At 45.4% G+C, this 18126-nt stretch overlaps 2 protein-coding genes across 2 annotated transcripts in view; both read left to right on the top strand.

Moving 5' to 3' along the window:
• The window catches only part of LOC109481397 (cell division cycle and apoptosis regulator protein 1-like), a 15589-nt gene extending 4494 nt beyond the window's left edge, over nucleotides 1–11095 (top strand). Inside the window, exons 6-23 of the mRNA XM_019783956.1 lie at nucleotides 14–233; nucleotides 625–739; nucleotides 973–1192; nucleotides 1687–1951; nucleotides 2413–2638; nucleotides 3347–3478; nucleotides 3778–3926; nucleotides 4644–4857; nucleotides 5673–5753; nucleotides 6319–6519; nucleotides 6936–7130; nucleotides 7319–7435; nucleotides 7775–7921; nucleotides 8553–8688; nucleotides 9089–9309; nucleotides 9593–9728; nucleotides 10201–10398; nucleotides 10687–11095. Coding sequence (XP_019639515.1) covers nucleotides 79–233; nucleotides 625–739; nucleotides 973–1192; nucleotides 1687–1951; nucleotides 2413–2638; nucleotides 3347–3478; nucleotides 3778–3926; nucleotides 4644–4857; nucleotides 5673–5753; nucleotides 6319–6519; nucleotides 6936–7130; nucleotides 7319–7435; nucleotides 7775–7921; nucleotides 8553–8688; nucleotides 9089–9309; nucleotides 9593–9728; nucleotides 10201–10398; nucleotides 10687–10961 — 3183 coding nt within the window. The 5' untranslated portion in view covers nucleotides 14–78 and the 3' untranslated portion in view covers nucleotides 10962–11095. The remainder of the gene's footprint in view (nucleotides 1–13; nucleotides 234–624; nucleotides 740–972; nucleotides 1193–1686; nucleotides 1952–2412; nucleotides 2639–3346; nucleotides 3479–3777; nucleotides 3927–4643; nucleotides 4858–5672; nucleotides 5754–6318; nucleotides 6520–6935; nucleotides 7131–7318; nucleotides 7436–7774; nucleotides 7922–8552; nucleotides 8689–9088; nucleotides 9310–9592; nucleotides 9729–10200; nucleotides 10399–10686) is intronic.
• A 1703-nt stretch (nucleotides 11096–12798) lies between these two features.
• LOC109481380 overlaps nucleotides 12799–18126 on the top strand; it is a 7318-nt gene continuing 1990 nt past the window's right edge. The window contains exon 1 of the mRNA XM_019783933.1: nucleotides 12799–13048. Coding sequence (XP_019639492.1) covers nucleotides 12961–13048 — 88 coding nt within the window. The 5' untranslated portion in view covers nucleotides 12799–12960. The remainder of the gene's footprint in view (nucleotides 13049–18126) is intronic.

Genomic DNA, 18126 nt, shown 5'->3' with positions numbered 1-18126 from the left:
CCCCCCCCCCCAGCCCGGCCTGGCCATCCCACCACGCTGTCTGCAGTACAGCAGCCTGTGCCAGGGGGCGCCCCACAGATGGGTCAGGGGTCGCAGCTGACGGTGAGTTACCCGACGCCCCGCGCAGCACAGCAGCAGCAGCAGCAGCCCAAGCAGCGTGTCTTCACCGGCTCTGTCACAAAACTGCATGACAACTTCGGCTTCGTGGACGAGGACGTCTTCTTCCAGCTCAGGTAGGTCAGGGGTTAAGGTGGGCAGGTCATGGGTCAAGGTAGGCAGGTCACAGGTCATAGGTTACTCCATCACCAAGCTGCACAACAACTTCGGATTTGTGTATGAGGATGTCTTCTTCCAGCTCAGGTAGGTCAGAGGTCAGGGGTTAAGGTGGGCAGGTCGTAGGTTACAATATGAAAGTTCCAAGGTCACTAAAGTCGGAGCATAATAAGACAACATCAATTGTTTATTTAAAGATTACAATAAGAAGAAAAAAGATCTATTCATGATACATGTCTGTGCAAGGGAGGCCAAAGTTTGTCAAACTGGCCTACATTTATCTAATTGGAACATTTATGGCAAGTTTGTATCTGTGACAGACCATGTTGTTGTTCTTCCGTCCTGTTCCAGTGTGTGTAAGGGCAAGACCCCCCAGGTGGGAGACCGGGTGCTTGTTGAGGCCACCTACAACGCCAACATGCCCTTCAAGTGGAACGCCACCCGGATACAGGTGCTGCCCAACCAGGTAAGTACAGTACAAGTGTTTTTCATGCATTTGAACATGTTTTATTAAACGTAATAACATGAACATGAGTAACGCCTTCCTTAATTCAGACTTTTGTCTGCGAGTTGTTTGAATAATTATTGATTGATTGATTGATCACCCTTCAGACACAGCCAATGCTGAAAAAAAGGAATTGATTGATTGGTTGATTGATTAACTGATTGATTGATTGATTGATCGATCAATTATATTAGGTTGTTTCCCTGCAGACGCAGCCCCTTCTGAAGAACCCCCCTGTGAGCGCTGGCCACTCCCCCCTGGTGACCCCCCCTGCGCCGCAGCTGTACCAGGCAGGGGGTCCCGGCATCACCCCCTCCTCCATACCCCCCCTGATGTCGCAGCACACCCAGCCCCCTGCAAACCACCACCACCAGAAGTGGTCCCGGGGACCGCAGCAGGGACAGGATCAGAAACGTGAGCAGGGTCTGGGACTTCTAGTTTATGAAGCGGTTTTTTCTTGTGTTTCTACTGTAATAGCACGTCTAGTTTATGAAACACTTTATATTAGTATCACGTGTTTCCAGTGTTTGACTGCCAGCAAAAATCCCATGTGAAAATACAAACACTGCAAAGGAAAAAATTTACAGTACAACTGTATCATGATTATGAGCTATTGGATTGTTGCTCAATCTGTAGGGTTTTCCAAATGTATTTTAATGGAACTTCCTGTTCCTGTCTAGTGTCATTGTTTCATATTTGTGTTTTTGAGGAGAGGGTTTCCTATAGTATAAGCCTCTTGCCTTTTTAATTCATGATCAATAAGAAAATGTGAATACAGATTAGAATAAAAAAGCAGGACTATATTTGTTTTTGTGGAGAAATTCTTATAAGCATCTTGCCTTTTGTTTCATGCACAATAAATAAATGTGAATAAAACTTTAAAACATGACTACCCGGTCCCCATGCAGCCGGCCTGCTGGCTCCGCCCACCCGAGGTCCAATCGCGCCGGCGCGCCGCCCCGAACCCCCTCCCCGCATCAGTCGTCGTGACGACAGGGACCGCCGCGACAGGTCACGGGACCGCTCAAGGTCACGCGAGCGCTCGGAGCGACGCCCCAGGTCACGGTCGCCACGGAAACGCTCCCGTTCCCCCCGACGACGGTCGCCGCGACGGGAGAGGAGGAGGATCGTCCCGCGATACATGGTCACCTTCGCCAAGTTCTCACTGGATCAGTAAGGATTTCATGTTTACTGAAGATACTGTTTTTGCTCGTTTCCCATTGCCCACTTGCCCAGGGCAAGTAAAAGTACTGTTCGGGCAAGTGAATATCCCCCTGTACTTTTTAGATGCGAAGTATAGCTGCTATGGTGTTTGGAGCAAAATTACTCTGTATAATTTGAATTTTGCCATTATGATATTATATTACACCCTTTTGTCAGAAAATCCATTGCAAGTCTCAAACCACCTTTATTTTGATAAATAAAGCATGCAGCATTATAATTTCCTTGCTGGTATGAAATATGCATATAAAAATGTCATGTATGTTTTGGGCAATTGAAAAGTTGATTTGGGCAAGTAGGAATGACCATGTACTTGCCCGACGGTAAGTGGACTTTTGAAAACTTGTCCAACCCTTGGTAGTTTGTTCCAAAGGTAGATTGCCTGGCACTCAAATGTTTCCCCCCCCCCCCAGGAAAGCGGCCAGCGTGGCGGAGCTGCGCCGTCGCTATGCCAACATGTACGTTCCCAGCGACTTCTTCCACGCCCGGTTCTGCTGGACCGGCGCCTTCCCGCTCCACCGGCCGTTCCAGATCGGAAACCCCTCCTCCTTCCACATCATGCACAAAGAAGTCGACCCGCTGGAGAAAAACGACACGGTGTTAGAGCCTCCTGATGCAGACCATCTGTACAGCGCTAAGGTAAGGGAACTAGTGTGGTTATCCAACCACTTGTACAGTACAACTGTTTGTTTTATGCTCAAGGAAAACACTAGAAGCAGTAAGTCACTTGTAAGTTGAATTGAGCCAAGGTAATTTTTTAAAAAGGAGGTGGATCCGCTCAAGAAAAACGACACTGTGTTAGAGCCGCCTGATGCAGACCATCTGTACAGCGCTAAGGTGGGTTTGTTTGGAAGAGAGGAAGGAAACTCGTGTGCTTTTGTACAGTACAAACGTAAAATGTTTTATGCTCGGCCGTCGAGACAGACAGACACAGATCACTTGTAAGTTGTATAGAGCCAAGGAATTTTCTTAAATAATCTCCTTTTTCATATATCTGTGTTATTCCTTGTCTCCCTGGAGAAATACAATGAGTGTCTGACACTTTTTCTCTCAGATTCTGGACATAAAGATACAGGCACTGATACGCAGAGGTTCTGTCTTAAATCAGTTCATGTTGAAGAGTTTTCGGGTGATGTTGATGGCCTACCTCTCAGCAGAAGAACTACATACCATCGCTCCTGTGCTGTAATGTCTGTTGTTACAGAGTTACTGAGTTTCCATGTTGTTGTTTCACCTGTAGGTAATGTTGATGGCCTGCCCGTCAGCAGAAGAGCTCTATCACCGCTCCTGTGCTGTTATGTCTGTTGTTACAGAGTTACTGATGATATTGTGTTGTTTATCCCATAGGTAATGTTGATGGCCTGCCCGTCAGCAGAAGAACTCTACCACCGCTCCTGTGCCCTGGCCGAAGACGCCAGCGACGTCCGCGAAACTTTCCAGCATCCAACTCGACTCATTCAGTTCCTCGTCGGCATGAAGGTGATTAAACTGTTCTTTTAGTGTTTTTATTCGCTAACTTATTTCCTTGCTAACTCAGCTTGAAAGTAAAAATTTATCAAGAGGTTAAGTACTGAGGGCTGGTAGGAAGACTGGTGAAGTGTTGATTGATGATTGATTGATTTTTATTGATTGAGGGTTGTTGGTGTTGTCTGGTTATGTATTGAGTGTTATTTTTGAGATTGAGACTTTTTTTTGGATTATTGATTAGTTGGTTATTGATACCAAGGTATTGGTTATGGTTTATTGTTTATTGATTATAGTTTATTGATCATTGACAGGGTAAGAACGAGGCAGTAGCTATTGGAGGCCCCTGGTCCCCCTCACTAGACGGACCGAACCCGGACACGGACCCGTCTGTCCTCATCAAGACGGCGATCAGGACCACCAAAGCTCTGACCGGCATCGACCTGAAAAACTGCACACAGTGGTGAGTCTGGCTCGGGGGGAGGGGGGCATGCATGCTCATTTACATATCACCATGGCAACCGGCAGACATGCCTTCTGCAGGGTTACAAACACGGGAGGAATATTGTGTTCAGCTTAGTTATGGAATGAATATGTAGAATTAAGTTGGAGGAGGGGGCTTGCTGTTGTAAAAAAAAGTTGTAGGGGGGGTTATAGTGAACGTTTTAATGTAAAATTGGAGTGTTAATTTGTACATAAGTGCCCCAAATAGTCCGTATCATGTACAGAATGATGCTTGTTGTATTCTGGAATGGACTGCTCTGTAAAGCTGCTTCAGGGTTGTACCAAGCAAAGCTTCTTCTGTGTGGCTTTTTGTAACAGTTTGGATGCTAGAGTTAGAGGTTTTTGGTGGTTTGGTCTGAGTAAGAGTTTGGACATTTTTTACCCCATTTCACCTCCTTCTGTGTCTCTTGTTACCCTGGCAACGGTCACTTTAGCTTGCTTGTTTTTGTGTTTTTTTCTGTTTTTGTTTGTGTGGTTTGTGCCACCATGAGTTGGAAGAGCGTCCGCAAACTTGTGTGGATTTTCTCCTCTCTGCTCCACTCCAACCTAACTCAGCCGGAGCACTTTTCCCTCGTGTGTGGTCGCCACTTTATAAACAATAAATAAAAAACAAACAAACAACTGTCCTGTCGGCGTTTCCTCTCATAACCCCTATCGTTACGAATCGCTCCCCTAGGTACCGGTTCGCCGAGGTTCGCTACCACCGAGCGGCGGAGACCTACAAGGGGAAGACGATTCCTGAGCGAGTGGAGACCTCGGTGCTGTTCCTGCCGGACGTGTGGCATTGTTTACCCCCACGTCTAGATTGGGCCAATGTTTCAGCCGGGTACAAAGCCCAGCTGACACGCAAGGTGGCCGAGGAAAAGGCGGAGGAGGCCGGGGAATCTCAGGCATTGACCAGCACCGTATTTTTGCACAACCCAAACACAAACCCACAGACACCACACAACCCTACACACACCACCTGTATCAACCTACTGCCCCCCTCCCACCCTGAGGGTGCCGGTAGACACATAGCCGCATGCACACACACACACCGACTAGCCTTGTTGTTATTGTTGTTGTTATTTACCATTACTACTATTTATTGTTCCTGCCACCTTGTTACAAACGACCTTGCTACAATGATGGAATGACCTTTAACTTCATGCTGCCATGGAGACGACCCTTTGACCTCTGACCTTTGTTGTCCACTAGGAAGAAATTACAACCCCGAAATTCCCACCGTGCATTTGGATGCATGTCGCTGTCGTTGGCAGACTAAAAACCTGCCAGAAAAGTTACCGATAGTTTTTTAGAAACCAACGAGCCATTTTATCACACACGACTAAAACCACACACTGACTCGCCACACGTTTAATTACTCTTTGTTCTTACAGAAAGTCTTACAGAGCTGAGTAAAGGTGACGTGTACTTTGTTAACTTGTGGAGCTACAGCAGGATAATTACGTGCTTAAGACACGGTGTAATCCGAGTGCTTCCCCCTCCCTTAGGAAAACTTGTGAGTTCCTTACGAGCTCCTAACGGAGAAATTCAGCTGACTTGTCTGTCCAACCAAACGCCAAACCCCGGCTTCTTGTTGTCTCCCGTTTTTTGGACACGAAAGCGAAGCTCGTGTAGCATAGCTTTAGTCCGGATAAAACTGCCCCCCTCCCGCCGCCGCTCGCAGGGTCTCATACCGCTGTTTCTCTCCCTGCAATACCAGGAGGAGGAGGAAGGGGGCGACGATGACGGCGGGAAGAAGGCGCCGACGCATCACACGGAGCTCGACCCCAAGACCATGAAGGTGAGAAAACGCCATGTTTTTCAGATTTAGATTCAGATAATCTGGTTTATCGTCTGTTGTTCCCCGTCTCCCAAGGGTTAGACATGCTTGCACTGCAATACTGAGGCTTGATGGCAGCCTGCCACTTGCCCCTATCCTGTGGGTTGACATTATGTAGGTTCAAGTGGTGGAAGTCCTCCTTTACTCCAGGTCTTCCCCAAATAGTTTCATCAGGTTGGTAGAGCATAGGATACAGGGATTTTCTTTTACACAACCAGTATAGAAGAAGAAGCAGAACTCCAGTCAGAAGCTCTGAGGAAGGAAGGTGTCAGATAGACACAAAAACGTAAGCAAGGTAAAAGGAACTATTGTTTGTGTAAAAGAAAATCCCTATATCAGGTCTGTTGATGAAGGTTAGACAACCAATAGAAAAATGGGAGCGGATCATCATCACCAGGAACAATTAGATTGTTAGTAGCCATAACCTCAGCTGCTGGTTCTGTTTAGGAGACCTGAAGGATGGCAAAGCAACATGGATAAGGGGTGAAGTCTGCCATCTCTGACGTACATGTGTGTTTCCCTGCAGGTTAATGAGTTGAGAGCAGAGTTAGAGGCCCGTGGGCTGAACTCGAAGGGTCTGAAGTCGCAGCTGATCGCGCGTCTGACGAAGGCGCTGAAGATGGAGGTGGAGAAGGAGGAGGAGGAGAAGGAGGCTAAAGACGAGGCTAAGGAAGAGGAAGAGGAGGAGAAGGAGGAGGAGGTGGAGGAAGACAAGGAGAAGAAAGAGGTAAGACTCCTGCATCATCCTTAAAGATCAGATAATCTCAACTTTTCCCTACCTAAAAGGAACGTGCATTTGAAAAATGGCATGCATTCTTAGCTGCTTTCAATTGTTGAAATGTTGAAATGCTGTATTTGGATGTTTTTTCTTTCATATATTTTTACTTCTGTGCCTGACCTTTGGCCCTTAGAACTTTGACCTGTGACCCTCCAATCCCTGTCTGACCTGTGACCTCTGACCCACTCCTGACTTACGTTATTTTTTGTTTTAGGAAGAGGAGTTTAAGAAGCAGGAGGAGGAACAGGAATTAGTTTTCCTCCATTTACTTTCCCTCCTCTGTTACCCCTTGATACATGCCTTACCTGACCTGCCTGACAACCCACCTGTTTCTGACTTTTGTTATTTTTCCGCCCTTGTTTTAGGAAGAGGAGCGTAAGAAGCAGGAGGAGGAACGAGAGCGTAAGACCCGCGAGCGGCGCTACACGCTTCCCGAGAATCCCGCCATCATCGTGCACCCCTCCCCCACCGCTAAAGGCGGGAAGTTTGACTGTGCCGTGATGTCTCTCAGCGTGCTGCTGGACTACAGGGTGGAGGACAACAAGGAGCACTCCTTCGAGGTGGGACAGCATCGTTTCTTCCATCTTCACTGTTTCTTGCCATCATGTTATGGAACATTGGAACCACTTTTGATTCAGGACACACAAGAGCCCAAGATCTACTCCTAGTTCTCTGACAAGTGGGTTCTATTTTACGGTCTCAGTTTCTCTCTATGTTGAAGTTCTGCTGTCCCGCTCTTCCCTCTCAGGTGTCCCTGTTTGCGGAGCTGCTGAATGAGATGCTGCAGCGAGACTTCGCCTTTAAGATCTACCGAGCTCTGATGGTGGCACCTGAGCCTAAGAAGGAAGACAAGAAGGACAAAAAGGTACGACAGGTGAAGGTGTCAGGTGTTAATAACCTTAAGTTATCATCTCAGGATATTCACAAAAGTTAGTTGTGATCCAAGGCTCAGCCTGAGCCAGACAAGTTTTCCTGCAAGATAGTTTTCTTGCCTGTCAGTTTGTCCAAATATTAAGATGTTTTAAAGAGAAGGTTCCTCCTAGCGCCATGTTTAAATTTCTCTGCTCTTCAATGATGCTACATGGTACTTCAAAGAATGTAAGACAGTTTGTGGACAATTGTTACAACTTGATACCACAATAGTCCATCATTATTGCTGGTTGCTCTGTTAATCTGTATCTCACATACGCCCCCTATCTTCCAGGACAAGAAGGACAAGGACAGCAAGAAGGAGGAGAAGAAAGAAGAGAAGAAAAAAGAAGACAAGGAAGAGAAGGAAGAAAAGAAGGAGGATGGAGAGGACTCAGAGGAGCCCAAACCCAAGAGGAGGAAAACTGATGAGGAAGAAAAAGTGGGTTTCCAGATTTTGGTGTTTCTTCTTCTACTGTTTTTGTTCTGTTTTTGTTTCTACTTCTCTAAATGAATAAGGTCAATGACCTGGACCAGACGTCTGTCACCATGGTTACTGGTTCTGAAGCAGACACACTGTGGTGTTGGGTTATGTCATGTAGCAAGTTGCAGGACAGTTGGAGAGGCTGGTCACCATGTATTATACATGAATGTGTTTAATAGGAGAACGAGAATTGAACACCTTTCATGACCTGTACTGTAATTTTCAACACCATTTTGTATCCGATTATTACTAACATCTCAGAAGTGGATACAACGGGTAGAGGCGAACAGTCCCCTGTTTTGTCTCCCCCTTCATTTGGGTTTTGTCCCAATGGAGAAGCCAAATAATGAAATAAAGATAAAAAAGAAGGAAAAGGTGCTGTAATTTTCACACCATTTAGTATATGATTGTTGCTAACATGTCAGAAGGAAAGACTGATTTTTGTCTTTTCTATTCATGTTTCCTACATCAGGAAATGAAGCATGTCAGAAGGAAAGTCTAATTTTGTCTTGTTTGTCCGTGTTTCCCTCATGAGGTGTAGCATGTCAGAAGAAAAGCTGATTTTTTTTTTACATTTTTCCCTCCTCAGGAAGTGAAGAAGGAGAAGGATGATGATAAGAAGGATGGGGAGGAGGATGAGGAGGAAGAGGAGGAGGAGGGAGACGACAGCTCAGAAGATGAAGAAGAAGATGAAGACAAGGATGACAAGGAGGGAGAGGAGAAAGGTGAAGACTTAACACAAAATCCCTAAGAAAATGAAATTCAAAGAATCCTGACATAAAGAGCTTTGGGAATCCCGTTACAACAACCTCGTACATGTATATTGTACATAGCATCTGTCAGGACTTAAGGAAGAGTTGCTCTACTGCTCATTTAAATCATCATAAATCATCATCATAAATACCCCCATATAACCCTGGGGCTTAGGCGGCTCAAAAAGACTCAACAGTGGGAGTCGTGACCATCGAGCCAGGCAGGGAGTTCCACTGTGCGGGGAAAGAATGAAAATCTGTAGGTGTCTGTGTGTGTGTTGATAGGCTGGTATTTAAGTGAGTAGTTCCCCCGTGTGGGCTGTAAATATACTGATTTGCGATCACTTTAACATCTTAATCTTTTCTCCCCCAGATAAAGACAAGAAGGACAAGGAGGAGAAGCGCGGGAAGGAGAAGAGGAAGTCGTCTCGAGAGAAGGATCGGCACAGCCGTGAGCGACAGAAGGAGTTCACGCTGGATAAGGAGCTTCTGCTGGCCTTTGTGTACTTCGACCAGAGCCACTGCGGCTACCTGCTGGACCGAGACCTGGAGGAGATCATGCACACCATTGGCCTGCAGTTATCTAGGGCACAGGTAGGGGGCCCTCTTTGACATGAAGCAAGCAAGACAGTTGGAGGGGCTGGTCACCATATATTTGAATGTGTAACAATAAACAGAGTAGTAGTTCGTTAGGCTAGACCATGTCTGTATCTGTATCGGTATAGCCGGTATAACCGCCCTTCGGCGTAACACACCAGCTAGGTAAAGGTAAACGTTTTGTTTAAAGGTAACGATAAATGTCAAGGTAAACGATATGCATGTACTTCACAAATGTTACCTTTCTAGTTTCTAACTTGGAGTTTTCCTGCGTCCACAGATCCGAAAGCTGGTGCAGAAAGTTGTAACCCGAGACTCTCTGTCGTACCGGAAGCTGACCGACCGACCCGCTGCCGACAAGGACAAACCCGCCGACAGCCTTCCCAGCATGCCTGAGGACCAGGAGCTCGCCGTCGGTAGGTCAAGGGGCAGGGGTTAAAGGTCTTAAGGTCAAAGGTTGGCTGGCTGTGGTTGGGGTTACCCATATCTACCGAGAGGATAGTATCCTGTCTCTGTATGTGTGTAGACAAATGCTCTTCTCTCTTTCTACAACTTGTGTAAACAATTACTAGTGTTATCATAAAAGTTCATCTGTTTTGGCAGTTACATGTTAAAAGTTAGAACTCAAGATCCAACACAAAAGAAATTCTCTCACCTAGAGCTTTCGACCAGTCACTCTGGTCTTCCTCAGTAGACTGACACAGTATTGATGTCACACTTCAAAGAAGCCATGTGACAAGCTTCACTGGGTCAGTCTACTGAGGAAGACCAGAGTGACTGGTCAAAAGCTCTAGATGAGAGAACTTTTTGTGTTGGATCAAAATTTTTAACTTCAACAAGTTCTATTCTAGTGTTGCCATCTCAAATCTCCTATGTTCCCGTTGCTAGGTAACAACAGCTACCTGGACGTGAAGGTGAAGACGGAGGATGTGAAGGTTAAGGAGTCCGTCGGGGAGACGTCTGCGGGGATGGTGCTGTACAAGGGCGCGACTATCGACATCGCCAACCTGCTGTCCCGCCTCGAGCGCTCCGAACGGGACAGGGTCGCCGTGGAGGACAAGGTCAGGGACCAGCAGGCCGACCTGGGTGAGCTCTTTGTTTGTTTGTTTGTAAGTGAGCTCAGCGAGATGGACAGAGTGGCTGTGGAAAACAGTGTCGACAAAGTAGTGTTGTTTGTGTATTTATTTCTAACAGACGTTGGAAACATGGAGATATTATCATGTGAACAGAAGAGAAATTTAAGAAATTACCTTTTATGTGATTGACAGATGAACATTGATGATTGACAGATGAAATTTGATTGACAGCTAGCCTGTGTTTGATTGACAGCTAGCCTGTGTTTCATTGACAGCTAACCTTTGTTGTGATTGACAGATGTTCTGCGGGCGATGACGTCCTCCAGCGAGGAGACGACCAAGACGCTGGCCTCGGAGCTGAAGGACGTGAAGAAGAAGCTGGCCGACACCTCCAAGACGCTACAAGACGTAGAGAAGACATGCGGAGCCTACAAGGACTGTCTGGACAAGACGCGGGCGCACCTGGAGGAAACCGTGGGGTCAATCAAGGTCACGCTGCCCAAGCCAACCTTGGCAGAGGTCAAGGAGGAGGAGATGGAGACACCCCCCACGGAGAACGGACAGAAGGAATGAAGCAGGCGGCGGACGAATGAAGCAGGGGACCATGCTAGAAGTTACGGGTGTCACCTTACTGAAGTTGTTACGTCCACGTGTAATCCGATAGTTTTGTTCTGTAGACTGTTCTGCCAATTACTGTTGTAAAGTTGGGGGGTATGTGCCGAGGGGGGGTATGGTGGGGAGGGGGTATTGGTGGGAGGGGGTTTTGTGGTACCAGTTTGCTGGTCTGTTGTGAATAGAGGTACATGTAGTGTAGAACACACCATAGTCTGCTGACTCTACTCAAACGTCACTGTTTTGTTTGTAATCTTCACGGATGTTTTGTTTGTAGTTGGAAGAAGACCTGATGATGTACACAATGTAGCTAGAAGAGCAATAAGCAAAGAGCAGGCCATGAGGATTTGTGGATAAAAAAATCAAAGGAATAAAAATAAAACTGTCTGAAGATGTACTGATTTACGTATGGATTAATCTTTATTGTTATTTCTTGCGCAGACACTGGAGTTCAGAGGAAATGACACCTATAAAAGAAGACTTTTTTTTCCTTATTCAAGCAACCATCAACGTAACACAAATACACAGACACGTGTGCACGTTATGAATTGCCTTGACATTACAGGGAACTAATAACACAGTAATAATACTCTATACATATCAGGACAAAGCCATTATGGTTTCACCTGGATTTTTGTTGTATAGCATAATCAACAAATAACAAAATACATGAATAATATAATACAACACAGGCACACATAAAGAACAATCATTCACAAAATTTTAGTCAAACAGAATCTTCTATTTGTATAAAATATGTGAGAAACAGGGTCAACAACAGTGCCTTTGGTAACGAGAGTTCTGAAAAACCGAGTCATTTTTCGGTTCCTGCCTTTTCAAACCTGCCGTCTTGCGGAGATCACTTGAACTGCAGCTGATATTAAAAGCAGGATTGAGATGCATTTCTGTTCGTTTTAATCCTGGAGAAGTGGCTCATTTGCTCCGTCTGGTTCAAGTATTACAGGCTGTGCACCTCCTGTTGAGTGTTGTCTCAAAAATTGTACAGACGTGATACATGCGGGTTTGTCCTCAGGTGATCTGTAAGAAACTTGAAAGACGTAAAAATAGATTTATTCAACGCTGTTACAGCAGCCTCGACTGAAAGCGGGGATTAAGTAGTTATTTACTACGGCGAACATCCACGCCCTTTTCTAAAGGTTTCACAAACAATTTTGCCCAAAGACCTTACATTGTACAAACAGTTGGGTCATTATCTTTTAAAAAGGTCACAGCAAAGCACACGATGCCATTAGTAGGATGCATCGATCACTCAAGTCTCAACGTTAAATTTTAGCGGTCCGGCTACGACTTACATGGCATTGAAACAGCTGATTACGCTGTACGTAAAAGTGACACGTAGCCTCCCCCTATGGCTATTTTCTAAAGGTTTCACAACAATTTTGCCCCAAAGACCTTCCATTGTGCAATCTGCTGTGTCAACAGCGATGACTGATCGGTCAAGTATGTAAGATGGCGCCAAGCCACAACATTGAACATTCCAAGGCTTCTAAAAATTTACTTAAGTCGCATTCTACTTGTAGATATCATGACAACACCAGACTAACTACGCTAGCTATAATATGAGAATATTTGCCAGGGGAGTTTGGCCACCTTGTAGGTTTGACTGGCCGCGCTTCGGAGGGAAAGAAACTACCTCCTCGCGGCCGGACTCCCTTGGCCAATTTTACTCTTTTTGCCGAATTCTACGATCCGTATTCCCATAGAAAGGCCTGGTGGGGGCTGGCTCACCCCTGCGATTGAGTCGAGTTGGAACAGTCCCCTCAGGTCGTCCTACCTGTCCTGTCGTGCGGCTCGGCTGTCAATCATGCGTGACGTCACGTACCGCGAAGCAGCCAGTTTCCTGTGAGGGCACAGCAGTGCTGACAGACTCCAAACCCGCATTTCCCGGTCCTTCCTCCATGTTCCCTCGCCTCTAACCCCACCGGACACACGGCACACCATGGGCGGGAGGAGGGACGCCCCTGCCCCGTACAGCCTGCTGGGGTTCGCGGTGATTCTGATCGTGGGAGGAACGGGCTCGGCGGCAGGTAAGCTATAGGTGCTACTGTTAAGGCTACTGTTGTAGTAACGTTACACCTACACCAAGGCCAGTCTTAACCCTACCTAGACCGGGCTTTTTTTGACATGGGGGGACCGGCGGGGGCTCTTTTGACCCCCCCCTAAGAACTCGCGAACGGTATGTCGTATGACCACCAAATTTTCAGAGAATGGTGTACTAGTGAAAATTTATCATATCTACAATTTTTATGTCGTTATGACGTAATATGACGTCATTATGACGTCATTAATGTGATTTTATTGGCCAAAACCGTCTAAATAGGTTCTTCCCTGAAAACCTCCCTGGTATACAACATAACTTTACCAAAAGTGTTTATGACAGAATATTAGTGTGTACTAAGTCTTATGTTGCCCATAGCAACACCGGTGACGTCATAAAATGACGTCATGCATATTTAAGATATCCGCCATCTTGGATCATCAATCTTGAATTTTCAAAAATAGTTTTTTTTTCATGATAAAGCCTAAAATACATTGTAAACATACTAAACACCTTCATTTAAACCTTTTTTGTAAAAAGAAATGGAAGTATTGATGAAATTTTAATGAAAATAACCCGTATATACCTGTTCTAATGATATGGTCCGCCATCTTGGATTTTGGCCAATGACGTCATAAAATTAGCATAAATTATGCATATTTAATGATAAAATTTACATAAAATTTTATGGGATGTTATTAATATTAGAAACCATGAGTAACTTGACATAAAACCCATAAAATTCTATTGTTGAAACAAAAAGTACTAAATTTAGCAAAAAATGCCTGTCAGAAACCCGTTGCCATGGCAACACAAAAAATTATTATCTTATTCCAATGATAGAGAATTGTTGCCAACAATATTTTAGGAAAAGTCACCAAGTTTGGTCGTTCTACGGCTAGCCGTTCAGACGCTAGGTGACATCAAAGTTGCCGCGGGCACTTTTAGCCCCCCCCCGGTCTAGGTAGGGTTAACTAGGCACCGCTTCTTGTGGCTACCCGTTCAAGGCGTGTAAACATGCACTAAGTTCGCATAATAAGTATATATAAGTATGACCAGTCTGTGATAGTATATAGTGTTACAGACGGCATCGGGAGGTAAGCTATAGGTGCTCGGACTGTTTCAATTGAATACTGTAGTAGTAACGTTACACCTACACCAAGGCCAGTCTGGGACTAAATTTAAGGGGTGTAAACAAACAGTAAGCTCACATTTTAAGGACTTTCATAAGTACAGAATAGATACAAGGAAGTCCACAAAACCGACTGGACGGTTACTGTACATGTGCTAGTTAAGTGTTATGGAGGACAGGTAAGCCATTGTTGTGCTTCAGGCTACTGTAGTTGTAACGTTACACCTCAGGACATACACCAAGGCCAGTCTAAGACCAGAGCCGGCGTATTGTGACTTCCTCCAAGGTGTTCAAACAAACACCGTAAGCTCCTACAACAATGAACAAAGTGGAGAAAGTTACTGTTCTCTGTCTGTGACACAACGCTGAAATCTGGTTGACATTCATAACCACAAGTAAAACCGAACGGTTACTGTACACATGTACACATGTACTAGTATAGTGTTACAGAGTCTCTTTTCTAGTTTTCCTTCTTTCTTGATTTTGTTATACCCCAATTAAAAACGGGCCATGTTACATCCGGAAATAAAACCGACCAGGGTTCTGTGTTACCGCAAGACAAGGACATTACATCCTTATAGCCTCCATAGCATGCCAAAAACTGGGGCTTTTGGGGGTCTTCAGGGTCTTTGGGAGCTTTTATGTGCTATTTTCTGATTGCATATAGACAACATAGCCGGCCTGGTTGAATTACCCCCGAACTGGGCTAATCAGATCTAGAAAACAGCCGAAGACCACCAAACCCCCATGTTCTATAAGCCTGCTACGGAGGCTAACATCCTTAAGTCCTTGGGCAAAACAGGTGTGTTAATATAGCAACAGAATCTATATATGGCATCCGAACAAATCGGATGAAAAATCTTTTGCCTGCACAAACTGTTACGAAAACAGGACGGGGCCTGTATTGTTGTTGTTAATCCGAACCACTTCACTGTCCCTTCAGAACGAAAGACTTAACGTGTAATCCGCCGACAGAGAACAAGCTACGCTCAGTAGCTTGACCCAGATGCTGTGCTGTAAGTCTGTAATCTTACCCTGATACCCTTCTGTGTTCTTTGCTAGCCTTTATCAGGCACCGCGGATCGCTCGAAAAATAGTTGAAATTGGCCAAATTAAAATAAAGGGAATACTATATCAGGGGGTTGGCCGGCCAGAGAGAAATATGACGAAATACCGTCATCTGCACTGTTCCTAGGGCGATTGTTTGGCCTTAGTCAGCGATGAGTAATACTAACACTGTGGCAAAACTATAACCTTGGGGCGGGGATTCGTCATAATTACCATTCTTCAGAAATGTCACCCCGACCCCATTCTGTTAGATAAAAGGTCATCTGTGTTAGCAGAATTCATTATGAAAATTTTGGTACGTCCCATTTGATATTTTGTGTGTGTGTTGGAGACTGCAGTTTAAAAAGCCTTCCTAAATCATCTTGTTATTATAAATATCTTGTGCCTTCCATTTCGACTAAAAAGGGTCTGTGGACCGGCATTTGAATCAAATCCTACCCAAGACTTTCATATCAACAATCATTGAGGTCGTGAAGTAGCCATTTTGTAGACCCATGCCCGAGTAGTACGGTTCTGGATACGCACGGACTTTCCAGAACCGTGCCTGATCCTAACCTTAACCACGTGCACGGTAAGTTGGGCATAGGCACGATTCTGTATACCCATACGGGCCTTACGTGTCTGTCCATATCCGAGTGTCAAGTTTTAGGCTATAATAAGGTCTACAGGAAGTTGGTTGTGGTTAACTTTCATTGTAAGAGGACTGACATAGCACTTTTTTAAACAGGTGACTATGATATCACATTTTCAAGGTGTTGACGCAGAGACTGTATAAGGTATGAGTCACTCGTGAGTCTTGAGGGTTGGTCCTAGGCCTGTTCTTTACGTATCGGTTCATTCTCATGAACATGTCTTTTCTGAATAAAATGCTATTAGCACAAATCTATGCCACATAAATTACACAGTGTTCCAACTGGGAGTGGCTGCCGTGATGTCATAGTGACTGTATGGCGGGTCTTTTCTCCAACAAGAGCTTTTCGGTCGGGTTTGTTTTCTATGATTCTCTGTGTCCCTAGTAGTAGTACTTGGCTGTGCATGCATGGCAGTACCCGCAGTTTTGTCGGTTGATGTGACCTGTAGCTGGGTTGTGACGAAGCCTTCTGGTCGGAAACATCACGCGATCACCCTCAGTCCCGCACGCACGGCGAGTTAGATCTGTAAATTACATTCCCGTACCAACGCACGAAAAACCTGACCAACGCACGAAAAACCTATGGTGTCTAAAGCACTACGACAACCTGTGGTGTCTAAACCTCCTGTCAAATTATTCTCTCTATTTGGCAAAATCATCCAGTCTTTAAACCAGGAGACTAACCAGGCCACCACCCCACTCTATTGCCGAAAAGAAAACAAGCTTAAAGTTTTAACCTGTCCCAGTGGGAAGTTTACAGTCTGAAGCAATTCCAGGTGTAACGTTACAGTCGGTACCTGTACATGTAGGACCCCTAGGTCGGGTGTAACGTTACAGTCGGTACCTGTACCTGTCCGCCCCTTATGACTCGGCTTCTTGCCTGTGTGGCTACGTGTCTTTAATTTCCAAGCAGACGTTTGGAGTAACGTTTTCTGACAAGAGAACTCACTCTAACAGGTGACTCACCATGTACCACTTGAAGCTCGACCGCCAGTGAGAAAACAGTCCGATCTTACTCCCCACATCTGCTTGGAGATAAGCATGTTGACAGGACCAGAGCGGTAGGATGGCGATTGTGTATTTTTTCCCTTCCAACATTTATCACAAGACATGGCGACAACACAATCAAGTTTTTCCAACCTATTTTTGTGCCGGCAACCAACGCAGACAAACGCATGAACAACAGACATACTCATTTACACCTGAGTAAATTCGTGTAAAGTGCCTTTCCCAAGGACACAAGAACAGTGGCATGGCAGGGTTCGAACCCGGGACCTCTTGGTTCCCGAGGCGAACACTCCACACACCTCCGATTGTTGTTTGTTCTGGTCTGTATAGAGAAACCACGGACTGTATCTGTCTGCCCTGCACCATTAACAATGGATCATGTCCTCCTTTAGATTCACGCTCAGTCACCGAGGAAAAGTTTGTTTGTCTGTTTCAGTTGTCTGATACTCAAATCGGCCTGCTCGACTCGGAACCAAGAGGTCCCGGGTTCGAGTCCTGACATGCCACCGATCTTGTGCCCTTGGGAAAGGCACTTTACATAACTATCCTCACTTAACTCAAGTGACAATGAGTATCCTGTAGTTCTGTATTAGTGCTCTGTGTTGGTGACGGCATAAAATAAGTTGATATAACTTGAGTGTGCCGTCACCATACCTAGTCATGAAATGTTGGAATAAATGTCATAAATAAAAAAAAGGCCAGCAGGTGCCAGAAACTTTCGGGTGACGATGTTCGTGTCTGTCATTTCTGGTTCCATAGTTAGGGGACTTCTAGTTTCTTCGCTGTGTTTGTAGCAAGATATGATGTTTAATGTACTTTTTCTAATAATAATAATAAAATACGCGATCGAAAACAACACTTTAGGATTCAATCTTACAAAGTCATTGAGTTCTTTATTGCAAGTTCGTGCTCGACGACCAATGCAAACAGTGACAAAACAATGAGTACAGAATGTGGTGAATTAAGACTATAATTATGCTAACATGAACACGACTAAGTTTCAGAGTGCTAAAATCAGGGTTTACAAACTCTTAAGAAAGACCCCCCCCCCAAAGAAAAATACCCGCTTGTTTATCCAAGAGAGTTTCAGGCGAGACTGAAGCCGGCTCCTGGAGGTCCTAATCCCCGGTAATTACCTGCACAACGTCTTAGCAGGACCGGTCCAGCAGGTACGGACACACCTGGTGACGTCATGCCTCACCTGCCGACACCTGGTGACGTCATGCCT

Source organism: Branchiostoma belcheri, unplaced genomic scaffold (assembly GCF_001625305.1).
Source record: "Branchiostoma belcheri isolate BF01 breed outbred unplaced genomic scaffold, Haploidv18h27 scaffold55, whole genome shotgun sequence".
Classification (NCBI taxonomy): domain Eukaryota; kingdom Metazoa; phylum Chordata; class Leptocardii; order Amphioxiformes; family Branchiostomatidae; genus Branchiostoma; species Branchiostoma belcheri.
This window is presented reverse-complemented; position numbering and strand designations above follow the sequence as displayed.